General features: G+C 39.0%; 2 protein-coding genes across 2 annotated transcripts; both read left to right on the forward strand.

The window, feature by feature from the left end:
• The first annotated feature begins 1639 nt into the window (after window positions 1-1639).
• On the forward strand, window positions 1640-5650 carry LOC139129367 (uncharacterized). The gene is made up of 2 exons (XM_070695000.1): window positions 1640-1924; window positions 5499-5650. Exons 1-2 carry the CDS (start codon window positions 1666-1668, stop codon window positions 5648-5650), a joined length of 411 nt encoding a protein of 136 aa, XP_070551101.1. The 5' UTR covers window positions 1640-1665.
• A 37-nt stretch (window positions 5651-5687) lies between these two features.
• On the forward strand, window positions 5688-10858 carry LOC139130203 (sterile alpha motif domain-containing protein 9-like). Its single transcript, XM_070695950.1, is given in 4 exon segments — window positions 5688-5883; window positions 6408-8746; window positions 8749-9132; window positions 9134-10858. Coding segments are annotated over 3 exon segments (2136 nt in total). The 5' UTR covers window positions 5688-5883; window positions 6408-8487; the 3' UTR covers window positions 10627-10858.
• The last annotated feature ends 3853 nt before the right edge of the window (window positions 10859-14711 follow it).

Below are 14711 nucleotides of genomic sequence, written 5' to 3' on the forward strand. Positions count from 1 at the left end.
TCTGATAATGATATTTGGCTGTAGGAGCTTTCGTGAGACGACGTAGGTGGGATAGCCGACGTTAAAGCTGGACTTTGGCTTGACTTACAAACATAGAAACGACTCCAACTATGAAATATATCGAGCTGAACAAAGCTAATGTGGCCCATAAATTTTGCACCTCATAAAAATATAACTCCTTTGTAATATTATGAATCTCACTTTGAAAATAGAAACTCATATTTTTGCTAAGATTAAGGATATGCATGTGTTAGAATACAATAAAAAACAGCAACATTATCATTAATTCGTAAGTTCCCATGTTTAAATATAACAATGAGTTCTCTCTGCTTTCAGCTGTAGAGTCTACTTTAGTTAATAAGGCCGAACAAGCAACATGCGTATTACTACGCATGCGTACAACTCAGTGTACTTTGACACGTATAAGGTCTCGTATTGCTAAAGTTCACCATATTGGGTATGGGCTACCTTGCATGTAACGTCATATTTTACAGATTGACCTAGTTTCTACAGGAAATACTGAAAGCTCGGATGACGTCAGTACCAAAAATGAAACCGTCGACAGCGGCACAAGTCTGGCTAAAAAGGGTGAGCTTCAGTATATAGTAACTCACTGCCGAATATTTTAATACAACATATCATGATTTTAGTGTCATTGGAAGGGTGTCATTATTTTGTCATACTGTATAACTTTGTACTACTTTTCACAGCACATACTTTTAAGACAAAGATTTGATATCTTGGGTTGAGGTAGAGTGCGCCTTGGGCTTAAATCTTTACAATACTTTCTAGTTTACTGCGTGTAGAAGCAAAATTTGGCATGTGACCCACGATTTCAATAGTAGCTTTGTGGAAAGAATAGTTACAAAGTTTGGAAGTTTCGCCGGGAAAGTTTCTAAATTCGCAAAAAGTGTTACATCTGTCGATTTCGAGGTTATTACGGCCTCAGAGGACGAGGAGAGTAGTCCATATCTCGATTGGAAACATCTATATATGTAGAAATATTTTACGAACTCTTCAAGGAAAATTGCAGTCAGCAACTGCATTCGGTGCCATATTATTTTTCAATTATCTAAGAAGAGAAATTGTTTATAATTTGTATGTGGCCCGAAAAGACTAGTTGTTATAAAAAGCAAAACAATCAAAACAAAAAAGTCGCACTTTTTGTTTTTCTTAACACGTTGACAACTTCTTTTGAAGACTTCTTGACCATCACACACATAAAATGAGAAAAAAGTATCCCCAAAAGATGACAATGATTATCCTTCAAAACAATAATTCACAATTTACACATTTCTATGGACATGCTCAGAGAATCTTCAAGCGATTTTCCAATCTTTTATGAAAATATTATTCAATTAATATAAATTAGTTAAGGTGTACATTTCCTGTTAATGTTGTAAAAGGTGCAACCATCATTTGCTTTGTTGATACACCGAAATGCTAAAAAAACACCCAAAAGGAAAATTTTGCAATCTTGGTACCTTGAAAGCCTGCTCCACGCCCATTTTCTTTAAGTTGCCAATGTACGAAATCATTTACTCGTTATTCTGGCGATAACGATTGCCAAAACAACACTTTGGTGCCTGACATTCCCATTCTTGCACTTGTCAAATTTGCATCTATGCAACAAATCAGCCAATATCTGATTCTGATCGGTCTATCATGGTAGAGAGCACACAATCGCATGGAACCAGTGTAGAGAGTGACAACACATCACCATCTCCACCACAGATGTCTGTAGAATCCAGTACTCTTCCACCGGAAAAGCAGCATAGTCTACCAGAGCCAACAACACAGGACAGTGGAGCGAGTGTGCCTATCGCTGGACCACAACTACCAACGACTGGTACAACAAACATATACCAAATCCATAAATCAAATGTCCAAATTGGCGATAAATGCCAGCAGATCAATAACTATGGTAAGTCGCTTCATTTATAATGATAGGTAGGCCTTGCTAGATTGCACAATGCAATGTAACATAGTTTTGAACCACAAAATTGTACGATTACCTGTATCCATAGTCCAAAAGTTAACGAGTCAGTGACTGGAATACTAAACTAAGAATACTTGTGATTTTTTAGTGACTCATACCCTGTTCTTTGTTTAACATGATTGGAGCTAATGTGGGATAATTCGATCTTCACATTTTTCAAATTTTTTAAAAAAGTCAGGTGCCCTATAGCTAAATGTTGCAATACCGCTAGTTTTCACTAGCACTCACGCTCACTATCGTACATGGCACATACACACTTTATCGAAGCGAAGAAACGAATTTCATCGCTTTAACTGGGCGAACGATAACCTCGGGGACAATTCTGTCCACCAGCAGTGTTACCAACCCAGGGTAGAAAATACGGCTAGTTTTCAATCGGATTCGAACCCACAACATACAGCATCAGTCGCCTAGCTGAGAGGCCATAGACGGAACCGCTCGGCTAAATCTCCACTCCCAAAAAAGAGTGGTTCAATAGCCGGCTAAGTTGTTACATTTTTCTGACTGAGACCGCTCAACACGTTGTAGAGTTCGTGAAGCACTCACGCTCACTATCATACATCGCACATACACACTTTATCGAAGCGAAGAAACAAATTTCATCGCTTTAACTGGGCTAACGATAACCTCGGGGACAATTCTGTCCACCAGCAGTGTTACCAACCCAGGGTAGAAAATACGGCTAGTTTTCAATCGGATTCGAACCCACAACATACGGCATCAGTCGCCTAGCTGAGAGGCCACAGACGGAACCGCTCGGCTAAATCTCCACTCCCAAAAAAGAGTGGTTCAATAGCCGGCTAAGTTGTTACATTTTTCTGACTGAGACCGCTCAACACGTTGTAGAGTTTGTGAAGCACTCACGCTCACTATCATACATCGCACATACACACTTTATCGAAGCGAAGAAACGAATTTCATCGCTTTAACTGGGCGAACGATAACCTCGGGGACAATTCTGTCCACCAGCAGTGTTACCAACCCAGGGTAGAAAATACGGCTAGTTTTCAATCGGATTCGAACCAACAACATACGGCATCAGTCGCCTAGCTGAGAGGCCACAGACAGAACCGCTCGGCTAAATCTCCACTCCCAAAAAAGAGTGGTTCAATAGCCGGCTAAGTTGTTACATTTTTCTGACTGAGACCGCTCAACACGTTGTAGAGTTTGTGAAGCACTCACGCTCACTATCATACATCGCACATACACACTTTATCGAAGCGAAGAAACGAATTTTATCGTTTGCAATATTACAAAGTACTCAAAAACAAGTGTATAACTTAAAAGAAAAAAAAAGCAGTTGAGCTTACATTTGCAGATTCCAAAAGCATACTTCACTAACCAATTATCCCAGATTAGTTCCGATCGTGTTGCTTTATCATTGATTTTAATACTGATTTTTGCTTTGATGAGAGAGCGCCATTATTGAGTCGTCACTGGTAGATCTTCACATTATTATGAAGGCTCATCTCTACCTTCATGGACTGTGTAGACATGTACCAGCAAAATTTATTGTTTTATGTTTCATGTCTATATTTAAAATATGTTCACATTGGTGCTCTTTGAAAAAAATGTTATCAATGTTTTGAAATTCAATTCATATCAAGATATGATAACAATACCCTCTGTGAGCTATGTAAAGTCCAAAATTGTCAAAGTGAGCGTGAAAGTGCTCGATCGAGCACTTTACGGGAATTGGCAAAGTTAGCTTTCAGAGATCTCCTGCGTGTATTATTAAGTCCTTCGCATTAATGAAATATTCAGAATTTCACTCCTGTAAGTTGACAACTTTAAAGTCTGCTTCGGAACATCCTCATTCCAGAATGATTTTATCACGCAAGTGAATTTCACCGGAATGGTGAATACCGAAAAAAATATTCGAGAACTTTTGTTGACGTACAAGTTGATTATTTCTTATACGTAGAGTATGCACCTAGGAGCGCTTGACGTTTCCTTCATGATTTAGAGTCAAAACTCGGATATTATTTCTTACTTCTCCTCCGACCTTATAATGAGGCATGATGGATACGATACTGATACAGTCGATTTGCGATAAGATATGCAGGTCGACCAGGTATGCAGGCCAAGCAATATGAACTGTGATCTGTTATGTGACAAGTGTTCAGTATAAAGTACGTAATAGGCTACGCATTCCACTGTATCTATAGCTGGTTTGCCTTTTTGTTTTTCACCCGACTATCACTTGGAGGAGGGCAATATACCTTCCTTGGACACTTCGCCAGTAAACGGTCACTTTATGACCTATGATCTTGGTCAAAGTCGAATGTCGGTCGCGTTTGTTAATATGTTGCCCTCCTCGTTCGTAACAGCATAATGAACATGCGCTTTTCTAAGACTAAATATAGGCGAGTTCGTAGTGATTCAGAAGTTGTCAAAAGTTTCTGAAAAACATGCCTCGCAAAGCGTGTACGTAATGGTACTTGCAGCATCATATTAAGCACCAGCCCAATAGGTACTTGGAATTGCCGATGTGGTTCACCATGGTCTTTCTCTTCCATTATTTTACGGTGAACACTTGACGCACCTGTACTCATTTAGTGTTCACTTTGTCATTTTCTTATCAACGCTCACGTTATCATTTTCAATGCTCAGTTGACGCTCAGTTTATCGATTTTGGGCCCTTACATACTTGCCTCGATTGCGAATTCATTCCCAGGCTGTCTTTCAGAGGACTGGAAACTGTGGTTGTGATAAACTACGCCCTCTACGTCCTTAAAAGCTAATTACCATTCGTTTTAGTTACTGAAGTGGCAAGGAAACCCAATGTTTACGTTATCATTATATAACTAACTTGTACCAAAAGATGTTGCTCTTATCTTCTTAAGAAGTTACACTTCGAAATCTGTCGTAGTTATAATTAAAACTATCGGACTGGTGATCTCCTGTGAAATAGCCCCCTCGATCATCTTCGTGAAAAGTAAGATTTCACCGACTTGTTATCCAACTTCATCAAAACCCTTTTCAAATCGGTTATAATTAGTCCCCTTGAGTATAAAACAAAGTCACAACATTGTGAAAACTATGAAACTAAACATGTATCCGTTTATGACAACGGGGATTAGCTCATATCTGCACACGTGTTTAATATCATATGAATTATTGCACAATCCAAAGTGCTGAAAAACAGAATTTCTTTATGAAGAATATTTTCATAGACATTAGATAACACTACTGTACTTCACAAAATATCTCTCCTGGTATTTCACTCAGCTAATGATTAATGCAGGGGAAATACATTTGTTGATGCGGTTCACTTACACTGGCAGCTCTTTTGGTTGTTTTCTGTTGTCTTTTTATTTAACTTTGTGTTACTGACGTCTACAAATTTTCCGTGAGTCTGAATGTGAATTCCACAAACATAATAGGAACACCTTTTAGCCCGTGGTTCTCCTTTTATAGATTCTGACTATTTATGCGCTGCTTCCCAATTGCATCACTGATGTCAACGCATTTAGCTTTTACACCCTTCATTTTGCAGAAATGCCCCTGAAAGCTGAGCTGAAGTACAAGCATGACAAACAAGCTTCGGACATAATGTTAAGCCGCGCCCAAAAATGGTTTGATGATGCCGCAGACATCAAAAAGAACCCGAGAAATATGAGAAAATCTTTAAAATATTTGAGGGCATAGGAGCCGTTCTCAAAGAGATTGCCCTGGGTGCCTCGAATTTAAACTTAGCCTTCCAACAGCTACATCGCTTGTATTACTCTGGGATCGGCACCAGGAATTCCTTCCAAGACAACTCGAAACAGTGATGATTACAGAGGAAGTCATTAAATCTGTGAATGGTCGACCACTGCAAATATGTATTATCATGGATCAGATGATGTATAATAGGGGCTTACAATTTTTTGCAACTCAAGGTAAGATGTATCGGGAGAATTCATCAAATGATAGGCGAGCGGATTGCCTTATTTTATGAATCACTTTGATAACTGCCATAATCGAACACCTATGTAAGTGTCCTTTACTGGAAATGTTTATTTCTCTAGGATCTGTCAGGATATAATACCCTACTTAATTGCATTTTCGGAATTCCTTTTTTAGCTGAGCTTGTATCATTCTAGAAAAAAGCAATAATCCTGAATGAATTTTGATACTAAACTATTCAATGAGTAAAGCTCTTTCCATCGTGTCCTTGGAAGTGCAACATCCAAAAGCGGAGCAATAAATGCGACACAACAATCAGGCATACAGTTCACATATAAAACCTGAAAAATAGGGATGAGAGGAAATTTTGATTGAGTTTCCATTTTGGGGCGCTTTGCATTGTCACTCATTTTTTTATTTGAATTGACATCATTTTTCAAGCAATGTTGCAGTTTTCAATATTTTCCGGTTACTTCATGTATATTCATGCCTTTTGTGCTTCTCTTTCAATAATAAGACAATTTGGCAAAACTGTCTTCAAGAAGGCCAAAGAAGATGAAAGATTGGAATGCTATAGATGTACGCGATTGGTTGAACGAAATTGGTATTGACACAAAATATGTCAAACGAATATATGAAGAGGAGATCACTGGCCCAGTACTCATGATGTATAGAGAGAAAGACCTTGAAGCAGATTTCGACCTTAAGAAGGGAGCCCTGCGAAACATCATGTATTCAAGGGAAAATCAAATTGAAAACGAGGCCAGGCAAAGTCTTCAGGAAACGTCGATAGATAAGTCCTATGAGCAGAGTGTTGTTTCTTCGTCCACCCATGACAAAAAGCATTCCGAAGGCATATGGTCGATTCCATCTGCTGGCGATAGGGAGTTATCATCTACAGAAGGTGGAGGTGCATTGAAACCTTCAAAATCATTGCCATATAAGGAACATCGTTACCTTTTGCAAGAGGTCACACCCCATTCTTCGACAATTGAAGGGGAAGATCAAAACAAGGCCAGAGATGTCGTAAAGAGAGAGAAAATGACGGCCATATTTGGGAGAGATGAGCAAAGGACTGAACAGTCCGAAAAGCATGACATGGATGTTCAAGAGAAGCATTATGATAAAGGAATTTAGCCAGTTCTACGAAGACAAAGGAAATGAGAAGCAGCTCCCTTGAAAGCGAAACGGAGGTTCTTGATCTCACTGAGGGAGTAACAGAGATGAGGTCGCCGACGCAATATTCAACAGAGGATAGAAAACTAAAAGAATATGGAGCACAGGAAAAGAGACAAGATAACAAATTTCATAGACAAGGAACAAGCGAGCAAGATCCGACACATGTGCAACCCTTAGATCAAGAAACGAGCTGTGTTGATGCCCAAAAAGCCCGTATGTCTGAAAAGATGGTGGATGTCAATATCATGCAGTCTAAAGATAATGATGATGACGTGAACAAACAGTGCAAATCTTCAACTTCTGTGTCACCAAATAGTGACAAACAAACTCGGAAAACATTTAGCTATAGTCAGTCCTTTTGTAGGAGAGCAAGATAAAGGAAATGAAAGTGGACATGCTAGGTCTAGAGACACTGCGGTAGAAGAAAGTGATGATGAGTTTTATCAGAAAATGTTAAGACGAATGGGGATAAAATCAAGTTCACGTGAAGTGTCTTCCAGCCAAACACATGCAAAGAAGACAAGTCTGAAAACAGATCAGGGATTTTCCAAATTGAAAGACTCTAGCAATAAGCAGCATAAGCCGAATATCACACAATCGGATCGTTGCCTGAAGGAGCTTTTGTGTGGGGGATCAAAACAAATAGATGCTTCATTGTACCCTCTGCTTGTCATTAATAAGCCAGCTGAAGAGATTTTTAAAGCTGGCGTAGATACGCCTCTGTCAAGGGACCTTCAGTTTATAAGTAGTGTTAAGTGGGTTGGAGTGTTTGACCTTGATGCTGAATCCTATGAAGGTGGTTTGTGTAAGCTATTCAGAAGCAAGAATGACATCATAGCCCAGTTGCCGGAGACCTTCTGCAACATTTCAGAAGTAGGTTGTTTTCGAGATGATATGAGGTTTCCTGAAGTGACAACATGGATTTTTGCGAATGGACGTACTGAGATGGCAGAAGAAGCCCTTGATAGAAAGCAGTGGAATGCTGTGCGAAGCAATGGTGTTGAAGATGCAATTAGCTTTTTGCCAAACCAGAAGTTATTCCTGACTTAAAGAGAGCAACAATACTGTTTCTTCTCCTATCAGACAACCTTGGCATTATGTGTGACACATTCCGTAAGTTTTATTCAACGTTTGGCATAGAACACATAACATGTATTGCTGAAAAAGAAGACTACTTTGTAAAATGGGTCGATGAAATAGAAAAGTGGTGTTGCCGTGAAATGCTTGAAGAAAGAAGTGTTGTAGGCATGTCCTGGCAAGCTGTTAAAGAGAGTGTCATGAGTATTCAGGGAGTCATTCACAAGACAGATGATTATCTCCCTTCTTCGTCTGGCTCAAGTTGTCCTTTATCGGAACGAGACAGAAATAGGTGGTCAGATTTGTCAATCCTGTGCCAAAATGAGTGTGAAAATACAACAATGGCTGACAGTAGTAGCGGTTTTGAAGAATTTGCACAAAGTATGGAGCTTGACTTTTACCGAGGTCATAAAGTCTCATGGTGGAATTTTCACTTAACTGGCAAGAAGTACAACCAGGTTCTGAAAAGAGACATTCATGAGCAGTTACACGATATGGTTGATGTTTCACTCAGAGAGAATCAAGACTCTCTTCCACGTGTGGTGCTACTAAGATTATTTCATCAACCTGGGGCTGGTGGAAGCACTTTAGCAAGACATATCCTTGGGATTTCCATAAGAAGTTCCGCTGTCTTGTGGTGAACCATATTAGAGTGAAGACATGGGAACAAATTCTTGAGGTGCGCAAATACGGAGAGGTCGATCCCTCTGACTGCAAACCCGTTCTTGTTTTGGTTGAAGATGCCGAAGACACAGAGATCAACGAGCTGATATATCATCTCGAATCAGGTTCAAGGACAACTTCACATCAAGCTGGCTGTCCATTGTTTGTTGTACTGCATTGTAAAAGAGTCCATTCCCCGTATAAACACATGGTGAAGTGCCAGAACACGAGTATAAAGCTAGAACAAGAACTGAGCAGTAGAGAAATAAGATGGTTTGCTGAGAAACATCGAGAGCTAGACACCAAAAAGGCAAAAGGTCTTAAAAGGTCTTCAAATATACAGTCCCGATAGGCTCGTTTCCTTTATGGTTATGAAGGACAATTTCAAGAGAGATTATGTCGAGAATCTTGTAAGTAGAATACTCCAGGACATACCAAGTGACAAAGGAGAGTCTCATCTTTTGAAGTTCTGTGCCCTGTTGAATAAATATGAGCCAGATGCGTCGATACCAGTTTCTTGCTTGGATGCTATAATGGGAGGTACTTACCTTAAGAGGAAAAGCAAAAAACATAAGCAAGACACACAGGAACTTTGGGAGAACCATGTATCTGACTCTGCCCAAATGTTGCTGTTGAAAGTTCATATCATTCATGTAGGAGGAGTGTTTGGTATGAAGATAGTTCACCCAATTGTAGCAGATGAAGTACTGAAACAAACTAAAGAGATACACAATAAAACAACGGCAGATATCGCAGTCGAGTACATACAGTCAGAACTTTTCAAAGGATCACAACACAGCAAGGAGTACCTTGTGCACAAAACTCATGACATGCTTATCCGAAGAAAGAAGGTTGAATTTGGCGATGAGCAAGATTCAGAATTTTCAGAGCTGATTGAAAGTTTGTGTGAGGATGCTCGCACGGAAGAAGCTTGCAGGGTTCTTGAATGCAGTTTCAATGTGCTCAAGGAAGCTATGATAGGCCAGCAACTGGCACGGCTATATTACATTCGAATGAAGACATTTGATAAGGCGCACAAATATGCAGACGAAGCCATCAACCTATTACCAACAAATTCATATCTACTTGACACCAAAGGACAAATATACAAACACGAAATCAAATACAAGTATGAGGAAAAGTACTGTGGTGGTCTAAACGTACTCGGAATGGAAGAAACACATGCTGTCATACAACTCGCCTTTCAAGGTATCAGTTATTTTCGAAAGGCTCAAGAGGCAAACTTGACTGAGAAGAATTCCGAGAACATTGCAGGCTTTGTTGGAGAAGCAGATATCACATTTCTCCTTCTCCGAATATTGCAATCAGTAGAGTTATTCCGCGGCTTGGGAGGATCAGAGCTTCTACGTTCCTATCTCGCTACAGATATAGAACCTGAGCAACTTGGTCAGTGGGCACAATACCACCGCCAATTCAAAGAACTCCAAGGTCGTATTGAACGTGCCATAGACTGGATCAGTGATTATGTCACTTATTGTAAAGTTGGACTCTACGAATATGTACCACAGGGGTTTTCTAAAGTCGACAGAGTGAAGAGTAGACTGGAACACCTTGACAAGCAGTTTGCAAGATACTTTGGTGAACCCAAGGAATTACCATGCGATGAAAAGGACAGAGTTGTCGAAAATGCTAATGATTGGAGAAGACGACAAGTCCTTCATCTTGGTGGAAACACCTTCCATAAAGTCTTTGACATCGCAAAAGTTGTGAGCCAACCAAATATGCAACAACTGCTCAAAATAAGGCGACTTCTCTCTCTAAACTACCACAAAGTGCTTCTGATCTTCAAACATTGATATGTGTAAATTTGGCATTATCACCCTTTCGCAAATGGGCTGTTCAATTGCCATCCCTAAAGGACGTTATTGATATGGCAAAGACCCTACATAATTTCAGAGAATATGACAAGCTTTACGCCCCGTACTTTTTGTCTATGTTTCTCTGGCCTCGTGAATCATCTCAAGAAAATGATGTCAAAGGATTCCTGGAGTACGCACACGCACTGAGAACACGGTGGGATGCAATGCAGAAGCAGAATGGTGACTATCCGTTACAGAGTTATTCTTACTGGAGGGCACTGGGAATTAAACCGAGGAAGAGGAAACCCCTGACATATTTCTTTCTTGGCAATGGAAAAGGGTTAGCTGCTTTTGTTCATAACAACGAACTGCATACTAGTGCTGGCAAGGTCGAAAATGAAAGGCAGCAATTCAGGGAGTCTGATATTGTTACAAAAAGACTTGTTCGGATCGAGGGGATGTTGAAAAATAGCGTAACAGCCATAGTTAAAGTAAGCGACGCTGGAAAACCTGTCATGATAAGTGTGCGATTAGCTGTACCACAGTTGCATATCGTTAGCCAAGAGCCAGTGAGTTTTTACTTAGGGTTCAGCTGGTCAGGACCTACAGCATTTTATGTAATGTCAAGAGATCAGCAATCAATGGCTATGGGTGGATACACCGTAAAGGGAGAAAGTATGATGCAAAAACGACTGTCACCGAGAGAGATAGGAGATAAGCATGGAGATCACTCAACGATGCAGTTCGATTATGAGAGCTACAGGAAAAACCATCTAAAACTCGAGCGAAAATTGAGAGAAATAGAAGAACTTGAAAATAGACAGCGACAAGGAAAGCCATTGGAATCACAACAGGTATGTTTGATGTGTTATCTAACAATTTACAACATATAAATAATAACTGTATCTGTTACTTTCTCATTTTCTTTTCACACCAAGAATTAATGGTAAATAATAGCATATACAACGTGTCACGAATTAGCCAGACTACTAATTTAGGCAGATAAGGTGTTTACACTTGTTGAACCTTGATTCTGTACAGGTCGCGAAACTGAAGAAGAAAGTGGACATCGCAAAGGAACTGATAAAGTTAGAAGACAGCCACAAAAGGCAGATGTATGTAGATGATGATGTATACCAGTAGGCTCTATGGCAATGGTGATGGTATGTAAGATTTGAACTCTAACCAAAATTATTCATGTCTTTCATGACCTTGATTTACCTTAGTGATAACAGGAAATTCACACCATTTTTCTGCAATACGTAAACAATAATCAGAAAATATTGAACAGTCATGCTGATAGGTTGATACTCTTTTTCAGGATTACATAATGCAATACTTATTCTGTGAACATACAATGAATGACCAAGCCGAGTTAAAATTCGTCAGTTTGACAATGCTGTGTTGTATTAAATGCAATCCACTCTATTTCATCGATTTGAATATTAATCGAGTATTATCACCTCTATTCAACAACACATTTCCAGCAATTTATGATGGTTAATACACTTTTTCCCCTCAGCTTGACACAGATACCAGGTACACAATAAATTACGAATTTGTGGACTGGAGTATAACCTAAACTTTGAATAGATGTCTACTACGACCCTTCAATGAGGATGATGTTAGCAGAATGATTGGATATAGGACTCCGTAGACAGTTTACAATATTAATAGTTAAATACAGTTAATGTCAATTTAGTAAAGTATTTATATCAACATAAGACGAGAGTAGATACAGTCATCCGAAGGTCAGACACTATCAGCTTTTAAATTGTACTGGCTCCTAGGCCATTGTTCTTGTTATTTTGATTTTAGCCTAGTGAACTTGAATTATCAGCAGTGCACACAGGATTTCCAAATAATGCTGCATTATGAGTAAAGATGACCTTGCACTGGTCGAAGAATTATCGTACATTGGATTAACTTGACCAACACAGAATATGAAGAAGCTAAGGGGCATTCATGCCTTTCAAACCGTTAGCAATCCCCCCAACACTTAAATATGTGCTGACGTGATCATTAGGTCAATTTATGTATTTGCTTGCTTCAACGAAAAAAATACTAGAAAATTAAATACACTTTCTACATAAACAAGCAGTTTTTAACGATGTCAATAGAATTGCAATGAAAATTTCCGCGTTCCTTTTTTTAAAAAAATAGACGTTTATAGCGATATCAATGTACAATGATCAAGTTAAATCCTTTTGCGGAGTCCGACGCGACAGCGGAAGACAGCGCTGAATTATGACGGTAGGAAAACAGGCCAAATGTCTGTGAATCAATCGCTATTCACATTTCCTCTGCGAAGTTATCCTCAAATTTAAATAAATTAAGAGCCTAGACGTTCATAAAAAGGTACACAGTCCTCATAAGAACAAAATAAACTGACAAAATTTCCACAGAAAGAGCGCAGGAGCTATCACGTCAGACGAGTCGGTCGTTCCCGAAAACCGTTGCTTAAGGATTCCACTTTATGACACAACGTGACCAACAGCAATAGCAAGACGCTTCGGAAAATTATTATAATGATACTTGAAGGACTCTATGTTTCAAATTCTGATTCGCTTTATAGAGGTCCATGAAAAGTATTCATGTAATGACTGTCACGGGGGACCAATGTGCGGCCGTGACGCAGTACTGCACATTCACCCCTGTTACTGTAGTTAAAAACGGTACGTCCATCCAAAGTTTTCGTGGTCAGATTGAGTCGTACGAAATTTGGAACTCCATACAGACGAGAAATTAAATTAATACCGTACTAAACCTCTGCCAAATAAATATACTTTGATAGGTTATAAGAATTAAGACCTACCTTCACAAAATGTTCATGTCAGACATAAATTTCGATCACGATAGAAATAGCGACCGCCGTACTTTTTTGTTGCATTGACGATCACAAGCACATCACATTAGGCGCGAGCTGTCAAGTCGTGAAACGACAAGATATGTTTAAATCTATAGTGTAGAAACTTTGCCTGTGGTTTTTATAATGAAAAGTAAACTATTATTCGGAAGAAGCGCTTTCTATATTACTCAAACATGTCTGTTACAAGATTCTAGAGCTTGATACTTCCCGGATTTTCATAACTCAGTATCTAACACTACAGAGTGTTGAGAGTCAGGACTTGTTATAGCTTTTATGATATTCTAACTATGTTGGGTATTTAAGATAGCTTGACAAATATACCCTTTGTATGAATAACACACCTATCATTTTTGTGTGGGAGAAGGATGAATAAACTTTCAATGCTGATGTAAAATGGTTTAATTAATGTACCTTCAACAATGCCTGACGAGTTGAGAGTATGCTGTGTATTAACCCTTTGAGTGCTGTAATTTTTCCCTTATAATTTTACTGCAACATTTTACGAATGTTACTAATTTTTTTTCTGTAAGTAGTTTTATAATTTTGGACCTACTGGACATCACATTTCATTGGCTACAGTTTTTTTGTCAAAATTTTGGGTAAAATCTGAAAAGAATACACTGGCCTATATTTTATAAATCTGACAAAAATTGACTTTGGCGCTCAAGGGTTAAAGATACAGGCACATTCACCGAAAGAACAATATTACCCTTATAGTCCCTTATTTCAAATCTTGCATTTAATTACTGAAGAAAACTAATTAAGCGAAATCAACAATACACGAGTGGGTGATTTGATTAATCTTGAGGTACTTCAATATAGCTATCTTTATTAATGTAGGTTTGTGAAACACATTTAATGCGTACTGAAAGTACGCATGAAAGCGGACTTGTCGTTCGTTTTAAACAGTGGAAAGTGGGGGAAAGTAATGTTGACTGTTAGTAATGCTGTCGATCGCTGGTGCAAAATGCACTTCTCTTCAAGCGTGTATTGAATACCAACGTTGTAAATTAATATCAATTCATGAAATCGCTAATCCCAATGCGACGCATGAAATCATGCAAAAATCGGAAAAAACTTAATCTTGATACGAATTACTTTCTTCGCCAGAAATTTATGTATGCATATCTATGCTGACAAAGACGACGCCGGTGATTCTTTCCTCATGATTGAACTTCCCAAGGTCGATTGTCATTCTCCATAAACGAATAGC

Source organism: Ptychodera flava, chromosome 3 (genome assembly GCF_041260155.1).
Source record: "Ptychodera flava strain L36383 chromosome 3, AS_Pfla_20210202, whole genome shotgun sequence".
Lineage (NCBI taxonomy): Eukaryota > Metazoa > Hemichordata > Enteropneusta > Ptychoderidae > Ptychodera > Ptychodera flava.